This window comes from Rhincodon typus, chromosome 32, assembly GCF_021869965.1.
Source record: "Rhincodon typus isolate 14 chromosome 32, sRhiTyp1.1, whole genome shotgun sequence".
In the NCBI taxonomy this organism is placed as follows: domain Eukaryota; kingdom Metazoa; phylum Chordata; class Chondrichthyes; order Orectolobiformes; family Rhincodontidae; genus Rhincodon; species Rhincodon typus.
In genome coordinates, this window is record NC_063363.1 from 29,030,947 (window position 1) to 29,042,447 (window position 11,501).

General features: G+C 42.2%; 1 protein-coding gene across 10 annotated transcripts in view; it reads right to left on the reverse strand.

The window, feature by feature from the left end:
* pknox2 (pbx/knotted 1 homeobox 2) overlaps positions 1 to 11,501 on the reverse strand; it is a 400,561-nt gene that overhangs the window by 93,002 nt on the left and 296,058 nt on the right. For all 10 annotated transcript variants that reach the window (XM_048615463.1, XM_048615462.1, XM_048615465.1 and 7 more), the window contains one exon: positions 7,315 to 7,486. In XM_048615463.1, coding sequence (XP_048471420.1) covers positions 7,315 to 7,486 — 172 coding nt within the window. The remainder of the gene's footprint in view (positions 1 to 7,314; positions 7,487 to 11,501) is intronic.

The following is an 11,501-nucleotide window of genomic DNA, read 5'->3' on the forward strand; positions in this document are numbered from 1 at the left end:
TAAGATTGATTCCTTCTGGCTGTGGTAGACTTGGCACCTGTTTCCTCACCTTGTACCTCAGAGTGACAAAACTGCCAAGAAGAGAGCTCAGGATAAAGTATCAACAGACATTGAGCCAAAGACCTACCTGCATTTGGCCAGAGCACATAGGAATGAACTGCACCTCCGACAATGCAGCCCATCCTCAGCCCTGCACTGAAGATTCAGTCTGGATTTTGCACTCAAGTCTCTGTAACTTTCCAATTTTTGGGGCAAGAGCCATAGCTGACAGCCTTATTCATGTTTAGCAAGTAAAGGTAATGCCTCTATACGGGATTGATACAAATCCTTCATCAACAAGTCGGTTTTTAAAAACAAGATGTGCAGTGGTATTTTAATGAATTAATTGCAGAGTATCTCTGTCCAGGAATAATACTTGATTTGGGTCCCAGATACGAATACTTGTGCATTCCTAGTAATAAACCTCTAATAGTTGATACCTACCAAACAATGTAGACAAGAGAGTCTGAGCAAGAAGCTTTGGATCAAATTCCCTTTCCAGTAAAGCAGGGATTATACGCAGCTCTAAAGCTACAACCCAAGAGAGAAAGAGGAGCTTGTTGTTTAAGTCACTGTACAAGGGCATGGGGGAGGGGATAGTTAATAAATATGCCAATTACCGCAGCTCATTTGCACAGAAACTCTCATTTACTGCCCTGCTGCAGTATATCTGTTCTGATAAAGACCTACAGTCGGGTGTAAAAATTGAACGGGTCATAAAAAATACAGATGCAAAATTAATTGACTTCACAGTGCTTTCTGGCTGATTTGGCGGATAATGATGAATTCTGACCTTTTCTAATTACTTTGTGAATGTACAGGCCCGTGGAAAACTCAGCAATTATGAAATATGACAGGCTGTGCAAACCATTACACAATGTTACCGATGGCCAGGTCCCTTTAATGGTACAGCATTCACCGTTCTCTTCACCCGAGCACCCTATCACTGGCTTCTTCCTCTGTCTCTTGGCACCTGTCTGATCTTGATCCGAGCATCACATTCAAAGAAACTCTAGGCCACTGCTGCCAAATCAAATTCGTACAACTAGTCCTTGCTAGTCAGGGCTAGTATAACAGCCACTGAAAGGCAGTTCGAGAATGATATGTCCACACAGTCAGTTTGGGTTGAGGTCAGGAACAAGAAAGGAGCAGTCACTTCTGAAGAAGGGTCCAGACCCAAAACGTCAGCTTTCCTGCTCCTGTGATGCTGCTTGGCCTGCTGGGTTCATCCAGCTCCACACCTTGTTATCTCAGTCACTTTGTTGGGGTTTGTTTTACAGACTCCCTAATAGTTGCAGAGAAGTGGAGGAGCGGATTGGGAGGCAGATACTGGAAAGTTGCAGAAGTCACAGGGTTGTAGTCATGGGTGACTTCAACTTTCCAAATATTGATTGGAAACTTTTCAGTTATAATAGTTTAGACAGAGCGGATTTTGTCCAGTGCGTTCAGGAAGGATTCCTGACACAGTATGTAGATAGACCAACATGAGGAGAGGCCACTTTGGATTCGGTGTTTAGCAATGAACCGGACCAAGTGTCACACCTGTTGGTAGGAGAGCATTTTGGCGTAGCGATCATAACTCTGTTACTTTTACAATAGTCATGAAAAAGGATAGGTACATACAGCAGGGTAAGGTTTATAATTGGGGGAAGGGTAATTACAATTCTGTTAGGCAAGAACTGGGTAACATAAAATGGGAACAGATGCTGTCAGGGAAGAGCACTATAGAAATGTGGAGATTGTTTCAGCAATGCATACTGCGTGTGCTCGATATGTTTTTCCCAGCAGGCAGGAAAGATGCGGTCGAGTGAGGGAGCCTTGGTTCTCAAGAGAGGTCGAACGACTAGTTAAGAGGAAAAAGGATGCTGATGTAAGGTTTAGGAAACAAGGATTGGAAAAGGCTCTACAGAGATACAAGTTAGCCAGGAAGGAGCTGAAGAAAGGGCTTAGGAGAGCTATAAGGGGGCAGGAGAAAACCTTGGCAGATAGGGTCAAGGAAAACCCCAAGGCTTTTTACATGTATGTGAGGAATAAGAGAATGACAAGGGAAAGGGTAGGGCCGATCACGGGAATTTGTGTACGGAGCCTAAAGAGATAGGAGAGGTCCTTAATGAATACTTTTCTTCGGTATTCACAACTGAGAGGGACCTAGTTGCAGGGGAGAACAGTGTGAAACGGGCTGGTAGGCTAGAAGAGGTGAATGTTAGTAAGGAAGATGTACTAGGAATTATGAGGAAGTTGAAGATAGATAAGTCCCCTGGGCCTGATGGGATTTATCCAAGGATTCTACGGGAAGCGCGGGAAGAGATTGCAGGGCCTTTGGGGCTGATCTTTTCGTCCTCACTGTCCATGGATATAGTGCCGGAAGATTGGAGAGTGGCAAACGTCATTCCCTTGTTCAAAAAAGGGAATAGGGATTACCCCAGACATTAGAGGCCTGTTATTCTTATTTCAGTGGTGGCCAAATTATTGGAAAGGGCTCTGAGAGATAGGATTTATGATCACTTGGATAGGCACAGTTTGATTTGTGATAGTCAGCATGGATTTGAAAGGGGTAGATCATGTCTCCCAAACCTTATTGAATTCTTTGAAGAGGTGACCAAACACATGGATGAAGGTAGAACAGTGGATGTGGTATACATGGATTTAAGTAAGGTGTTTGATAAGATTCCCCGTGGTAGGCTCATGCAGAAAGCAAGGAGGCATGGGATAGGAGGAAATGTGGCAGATTGGATTCAGAATTGGCTGACCCTTAGAAGACAAAGGGTGGTAGTGGATGGAAAATATTCAGCATGGTGCTCAGTTACGAGTGGTGTACCACAAGGATCTGTTCTGGGTCCTCTTCTATTTGTGATTTTTGTAAATTATTTGGATGTAGGAGTGGAAGGGTGGATTAGCAAGCTCACGGATGATACAAAGGTGGGTCGAGTTGTGGATAGTGCGGAGGGCTGTTCTCAGTTACAAAAGAACATTGATAGGATGCATTCGGAGGGTCGGTGTGGACTTGTTGGGCCAAACGGCCTGTTTCCACACTGTAGGGATTCTATGATTCAGAGCTGGGCTGAGAAGTGGCAGATGGAGTTTAACCCTGAAAAGTGTGAAGTGATTCATTTTGGAAGGACAAATTTGAAAGCAGAACACAGGGTTAACGGAAAGATTCTTGGCAGTGTGGAGGAGCAGAGGGATCTTGGGGTTCATGTTCACAGTTCCCTGAGAGCTGCCACCCAGGTGGATAGAGTTGTTAAGAAGGCGTATGGTGTGTTAGCTTTCATTAATAGAGGGATTGAGTTCAAGAGCCGTGAAGTTATGCTCCAGCTATACAAAACCCTGGTTCGGCCACATCTGGAGTATTGTGTCCAGTTCTGGTCGCCTCATTACAGGAAAGATGTGGAAACATTGGAAAAGGTGCAGAGGAGATTTACCAGGATATTGCCTGGAATGGAGGGAAGGTCTTACGAGGAAAGGTTGAGAGAGCTAGGGCTTTTCTCTTTAGAACGACGAAGGATGAGAGGTGACTTGACAGAGGTGTACAAAATAATCAGAGGTATAGAAGTGGACAGCCAGAGACTTTTTCCTGGTGTGGAGGTAGCTATTACGAGGGGGCATAGTTTTAAAGTGAGTGGAGGTAGATACAGGGGAGACGTCAGAGGTAGGTTCTTTACTCAGAGAGTGGTAGGGGCGGGGAATGCATTGCCGGAGAGGGTAGCGGAGTCGGCCTCATTAGGGGCATTTAAGCGGCTATTAGATAGGCATATGGGTGATAAAATAAGGTAGGGGTGGAGGTTAGATAGACTTTAGGATTAGGGTAAAAGTTCGGCACAACATCTTGGGCCGAAGGGCCTGTACTGTGCTGTACTGTTCTATGTTCTATGTTCTAACAGGGATACTTGTAGGTAATGGGGTTTCCAACACTGCTTGTGGCCCAAAAGGAGCGAGTGTACTTCCGTTTGGGGCCCCAGTTTAACTGCAGTGATCTTCCCCCAAGATCCTGTGATCTAATCTTCAGTAGCTACTGTGGCCAGCTAACCAGCCCATGATCAAATCTTCAGCAGCCCTGTCCCGGTGACTGGAGAGCTCCTCCTTATGTAGGAGTGACAGGGTAGATGCAGGTAACATTTTTAACCTGGCTGTGGATTTTAGAACTTGGGAACACAAATCCAAAGTGTTGGGGACGGCACTTTTTTCTTTCCTTTATTCATTAACAGGATGAGGGCGTCACTGGCTATGCAGCATTTATTTTCCATCCCTAATTGCCCAGAGGGCAGTTCAGAGTCAACCACATTGTTGTGGGTCTGGAGTCACATGTCGGCCAGGACAGGTAAGGATGGCAGTTTCCTTCCCTGAAGGACATTAGTGAACCAAGTGGGTCTTTCCCTGACAATCGACAATGGATTCATGGTCATCATTAGATTCTTAATTCCAAATATTTACTGAATTCAAATTCCCCCATCTGCCATGGCGGGATTAGAACCCAGATCCCCAGAATGTTATCTGGGTCTCTGGATTAATAGTCCAGCGATAATACCACTAGGCCATTGCCTCCTCCTTAATACTGAGGTGATGAGATTTTTTTTGAACTCAGATTGCTGAATCTTTGAAATTCTCTACCCCAGGGGGCTGTGGAAGTTGTGTCATTAAGTATAAATTAAAGACTGGCCGTTTTCAAAAATGCCAATGATGTAATGGTGTATGGGGATACTGTGAAGAAAAAAGGCACTGACATGGATGATCACCGTGATAGTATTGAATGGCACTTCAGGCCTTACAGGCTGAATGGAGTGCCCCTATGTTCCTATGATCCGAATTTAAGACCCTCTCCCCCATAATTCTGACCAGATCGCCATGCCAACTCATGATCATCCCAAAGCTCTCTCTTCCCTTTCCCTCTCAATACTTTTGTCCTCCCTCTGGTCCTACCTTGCAGCTATCTACCATCAGACATTCCATCTGACAACTGGCTAGCCTCTCAACCAGGGCTACTGACTGGCTAACAGATAAGGTGTTCCAGAATGGCCTTGCCATTAAATTCAGCGGTAGCTCAGATTTTCTGTCTTCCTGCCCTTCTGACAGGCTAACCACCGCTCCCACTGGCACCATTGTGGCCAAATTCAGCACTTTCCCAGATTCTAAAAAATTCTATTAAGCTGCATATGATGGAGAAAGTGGATTTGGCTCTATAGCTCCAGCATGAATGAGGTATAGGCTAATCAAGTGGGAACAGCAATCTTCTGAGGTAAATGTCATTGTTTGAATTGGGACTGAACTAGTTAAAGGGTGATCTCGATCCTCTTGTTTGGAGTTGAACAGCAGATTGAACTATTTTTAACATTCTATGGAGTTGAATTGACTGATTGGACTCCCTTACTACATTGTTCATTCAACATAACCACAGACTACTCGCTAGATATTCTCAGTCTTCTGTTTCTTTTCTCTCCCACCTAGCTTCCCCACACCCAAACCCCCCCACCTCACACAAGCGCACGTAGCACTGACACGGCCCAGAGCAACACTTTTTCATGTTGCCACGCTTCCCTTTCAAAGCAGCTAACACATAATTAAATGTTACATTAATCCTTCGGGCTTCATTAATATTCATAAAGTAAAAACAGTAATGGTGCTGACGAGAAGCATCAGCCAATGAAAGCACAGCCACCTATTTAGGAAGTCTCCAATTTAAAGACAGCGTAAATCATGCACTTGTGGTCACAATCTTAAGAGTGTATTCCAATAAAAAATCTGCCAATCAACCTCTCTGTTTACCATTTGTGTGATAATCTATGGTTAACACCCCAGGATCACAGCTAATATCGCTGCCAGAAGTGAGCAATCATTAGTGTCACCGTTGCTGGGCTCAAATCCATGGCCTACAAGTCCCAGCTTAGAGATCTAGGGGCTCAGTACTCAGACCTCATCAGCTCTGATTTTCTCTATTCTGGCAGCCACCAGCTGTGAGGAGGGGATTCAGACACAGGAGAAGGGAAGCTGCTAGCTTCCAGGCCCTTGCCTTTCTCACTGACTGATCACATGACAGAATGACAATTTTGGCTCCTTTGCCTCTTGGACATAGGACCAAAATAAATGAGCAACTTTGATCATTCATTTCCTCACCAATTTGTTGATGTTTCATCCACATGGATCAGGATATTTTGAATTAACTCTTTGGACAGAATGAGTTAATGGAAACCTCCAGAAGGTGAGAGAGCTGCTCAACTGACAGAAATAGGGTAACAGGAAATGAATTCCTAAGGAAGATAGCTGCTTCACCCACCCTTGGCACTGAAACCATATTAGAAATTGCAAAAAAACAGAAAGTGTTGGGGAAACCTGTTCTGAAGAGGAGTCATACTGGACTCAAAACGTTAAAAATTTCTTTCTCCGCAGATGGCTGCTGAGGTTCTCTCACAATTTGTGTTTTAATTTCAGACCATCCACAGTAGCTTGCTTTTACTTTAGAAACTGTATCATCTGCATGTTAGCACCAATCAGCACTCACTCTTTCTCCTAATTAGCATGTTCATACCTGAACTAGTGAGGGGAAATGGAATAAAAGACAAGAATAGGTTTTCTAGTTACCAATGTTAATCCCTTTTGTAAAGTGCATTAGTATGGAGACTCAATGGGAATGGATTCAGGCTTGTACTAACCACTCTGGAGTAAATAACTTGCTATTACCTCACTGTCTAAAGTTGCTGCAATAAAAATAAATAACCACTGGGCCAAAATAATAGATACTACATCCCAGCAAGAAGTCAAAATCTTCAACAATTGAAAGGTTAAGCTACGCTGGGAGAAAGATAGACTAACCTTGCAGGGAAAAGCTAACACGTAAACACAATAAATTGCCAAAAATGAGTAATTACAGAGGTGGACAAGAGAAAAATTGGTCTTTAACGGTCTTGACTTTGCAGAATATCAATAGGGGTTCCAGCTCAAGTTACAACAACTATAAACTCTTACTCTCGATACAGTGCACAACATGTAATAGACATCCTATCATTGGTGCATGCCTAGAACCATATGGCAAGTGATGTTCTGCCTCTGATGTAATTCAATAACCGAGGTTGAAGGAAATGATTTAATTGAAAGACCTTAAATATATTTCTAATGGCAGATTTGGTCACAGTGATTAATTTTAATGATTAAAAAAGTACTTGAGAACCAGTGTCTCACATAGAAAAATGCTTTCACACTTGTTACATTTGTAATTAGCCATTCATTTACATGGGAAATACATTTTCATTTTTTGCCATCAATAGTTACCAAAGAGTAACGCACCAAGCTGTCAATCTCAGGATCATCACTGAAGAAGGGTTTGTGCTCTTGCTCTTGCTGGTGAACGAAGTTCTCAATGTCCACATCGAAGCTTGCCGAGGTAATGCACTCTGACCCCTGCGTTGCCTGCTCGCATTTCTCAAACAGAAGAGCGAGGAGTGGAAATAGCGGATGTCTGGAGGAGGAGCGGAGTGGGGCAAAAGGCGGAAGACAAGGACAGAATTGAAATAGTCAACTTTGACTCACCAAATCAATTGACAACTGAGAATCAAAAGAATTCATGCAGCCAATGTGGAGATATTCTGGGAGTCAAATCTAGTTCAGTGGTAGCACAGTTTGAAATTGAAGCACTGAGTCATTACAACATGACCTAACCTTCCTTCTGTTCTGAAGAAGGGTCCCGACCCAAAATGTCAACTTTCCTGCTCCTCTAATGCTGTCTGGCCTGCTGTGTTCCTCCAGCTCCACACTGTTGTCTCTGACCCCAGCATCTGCAGTTCTTGCTATCCCTTCCTTCTGTTTGTTGGTTTCTGTCTAATTCCTTAGAGAAATTGGCTTACAACATCAACTGCCAATTGCAATGACAGCCAAGAATACTTGCATTCTTCATATATCTGCACTTTTAAAGGGATTAGGTCAAAAGACTGAGAAATAGGAACAGGAGTAGGCCATATAACCCCTTAAGGATAGAACACGAGGAGTGGGACTTATTGTAGAGCGCGTCCAAAATGCTGGCACAGCCACCTTGGGACAAATAGCCTCTTTCTGTGACACATGATTCTCAATGGTGAAGTAAAAGGAGACAATAGAATCCATTGAAGATCACAGGGTCAAGGTGCAAACTGTTTAACCTTGAAATCAGTTTAATAGGGCACAGGGTGTTCAGCAATGATGTGGGAATCAGGACAGCAGAAAACTGTTTTCAGTTCCTTTTCATTACACTTTTAACCAGAACTGCAAAGTTCCAGCAATGGTGTTGTATGTGCAGGTGTGTGGCTAAATCTCACTTAATACTTACTTGGGAGCAATGATCACAGACTTTTCCCCCATCCAGGATAGGAAAGTATTCACAACACAGTCAATTTGTCAGTAGGAAATCCAGATCAGGAAATATCATGAAGATACATCGCATTACCACACTGTGGATGTTTTGTTATTTTTGTGCAGCATAAATTAGAATTATGACGAATTTAATTCATTTGCTGACAGAGTATTTGATAACAGGCAGGTCACTTGTACTTCTGGTTAAAATCTAAAAGTGGTTTCCAAGAGTTTTTACAATGTCACATTATTTCAGCTTCCCTTTTCTAAATTACTGATGAGGATGGGAGTGTGTCCACTTTGACCTCTCTCTTCATTTGTATATATTTAAAGAAGCTCTTATTGTCAGTTTTTATATTCCTGGACAGTTTGATCTCATAGTTTATCTTATCTGTATTTATCTTTTTAGTTCTCCTTTGCTGGATTCTGAATTTATTCCAGTCTTCAAGCTATCATTTGATGACTGATACCCATTATGAAAACATGGTTTACAAGGAGAACATAACATTCAGGGATATTTGACCTTTCAGAGAGACAGAAGGAATGGACAAGGTGATAGGGTAACACTGTTAATAAGAAATGAAATGAGGATAGTTGTGAGGGATGATCTAGGTTCGGATGATAGATGGACCATATCGGCAGAGGTATAAAAGAGCAAGGGAAAGGAGAAATTGGTAGGAATAGTGTAAAGAGCCCTTAAGCATTAGCCACTCCGTAGGAAAGGCTATAAATCAACAAATAATTGGAGCATGCAAAAAGAATACAGTAATAAATATGGGGTGGCTTTAATATTCTTGTTTATTGCTTTAATCAAATTGAAAAAGGTAGCACTGACAACAAATTCATCGAGTGAATTAGGGATAGTTTCTTCGAGCAACATGTCATGGAGCCAACCCAGATAGCTGGCTATCTTGGATCTGGTAATGGATAATGAGTAATGGGCAGGTTTAATAAATTACCTGAGGAAAAGATCCCCTAGGAAGTAGTGATCATAACATGGTAAAATTAAACATTCAGTTCCAGAGTAAGAAACTGGGCTGGAAACAACAGTGTTTAACTTGAATAAAGAAATTACAATGAAATGAGGACAGGCTTAGCTAAAGTGAACTGGGTGGACAGATTAGTATGAAGGTAGTAAGCAGGCAGCAGCAGACATTTAAGGAGGTAATTCATGACTCTCAGCAAGGATACATCCAAATAAGGAGGAAAGATTCCAGGAGAGGGATAAACCAACCATGCCGAACTGAGGAAGTTGAGACAATATGTGCTTTGAAGAGCGATTTGTTCAGTCCTGTTTCTCTTGAAGAGGGGTGCTGTCAACCTGGTGCTGAGGTGTCTGCTCCATGGAAAGCAGAGTAAAGAACTTTGAGTTTTTAAAAATCAGACAGAAAAAGCATGAGTGGGTGGAGTCAAGCTCATAAAAGCTCAGGATTTTAGTTCAGCTTTCAGTTGTTGAAGCTGGGGTTTTGGAACTGAAGCTGCTAGATACAGCTCTTTCTCTATTGCTGCAAAAAGCTTGAGTTTTCTCTCTCTGCTGCTAAATCCATTCAGTCAGTGTTCTTTTCTTCTAGATTGGAAGAGATAGCAAGTGAGGGAAATCTATTTTGCTGAATTTGCCTTTGCCAAGGGTGTGTTTATGGGATGCAGCTTTATTGGAACAGTTGATGAGTAATAGCTAAATAATGTATTATTTCGATAGAGTTGAAGTTGTGCCAACTGTTTTTTTTTTGTTTGTGTTTTAACAGTGGCAGAAGAATAAGTGTGTTTGCTTAAAGCCTAACAGTGTGACCAATCAATCACATTTGGAACACAGCACTTTACACTTGCCTTTAAGTAAGATAAAAGTTAGGGTCTAGGCAATCTCCTTTATATATTTTGAGACGGTTTGATTTGATCCATAACAAAAGTTAAGGAGAGTATTAGTGCTGAAATACAAAGCATATAATGAGACCAAAGTCGGTGATAACCATGAAGACTGGGGTGGGGGGAGTTCAGAATCCAGCAAAATAGGACTAAAAGATTAAAAAAGACAGACAAAATAAACGAGGCCAAACTAGTGAAAAATATAAAAACTGACAATAAGAGTTTCTTAAATATATAAAAAGGAAGAGAAAGGTCAAAATTGACATAGGCCCCTTTGAAAATGAATCTGGAGAAGACAGCTATTGGGAAACAAGGAAATGGCAGAGGAGTTAAACAGATAGTCTGTATTTGTCTCTATTGTGGAAGATACTTCAAACATTGCATTAGTGCTAAAGAATACAGGGGAGGGATTATGTACCATCAATATCACTAAGGAAGTGGTACTACACAAACGAATGGGGCTAAAGGCAGTTAAGTGCCCTGGCCCTGATGGTTTGCATCCTAGGATCCCAGAGGCAGCTAGAGAGACAGTGGATCCATTGGCTGTAATTTTCCAAAATTGTTTGGGTTCTGGAGAAGTACGAGAGGATTGGAAAATTGCCAATGTGACATACTTATCCAAGAAAGGCGGGAGGCAAAAAGTGGATAACTACAGGCCAATTAGCCTAACATCTGTTGGAGAAATACTGGAATCAATTATTAAGGAAGTAATAGCAGAACATTGAGAAAATCATAATCAAATCAAGGAGAGTTGGCATGGCTTCATGAAAAGGAAATCATTTCTGACTAACTTATCAGAGTTTTTCCAAGGAAGTCTCAGCCAGAGTGGATAGAGGGGAACCAGTAGATATGTTTGAACCTCCAGGAGGCATTTGACAAGGTACCCCACAAAAGATTAAGTCATGAGATAAGGGTATTGGGGGTACTAAATTGATGTGGATAGAAAATTGGTTCAGGGGCAAGAAATGGCGAGTGGGAATAAGAGGTTCTTTTATGGGTCGGCAACTCTGGCTGGTGGGGTACCACAAGGATCAGTGTTGGTTTGCACTCTATATTACTAACATGGAGGAAGGAAGGGAAAATACCACAGCCAAATTTGCAGACAACGCAAAAATAGATGGAAGGGCGGTCTGAGAGAGGTATATAACAGTTTGCAGGGAGATGTGTTAGGTCAAGTAAGTGGGCAAAAATTTTGCAAACAAAGTATAATGCGGGAAAATGTAAGGTTGCTCATTTTGGAAGGGAGAACCAAAGAACAGAATATTATTTAAATGAAGAAAAACTGC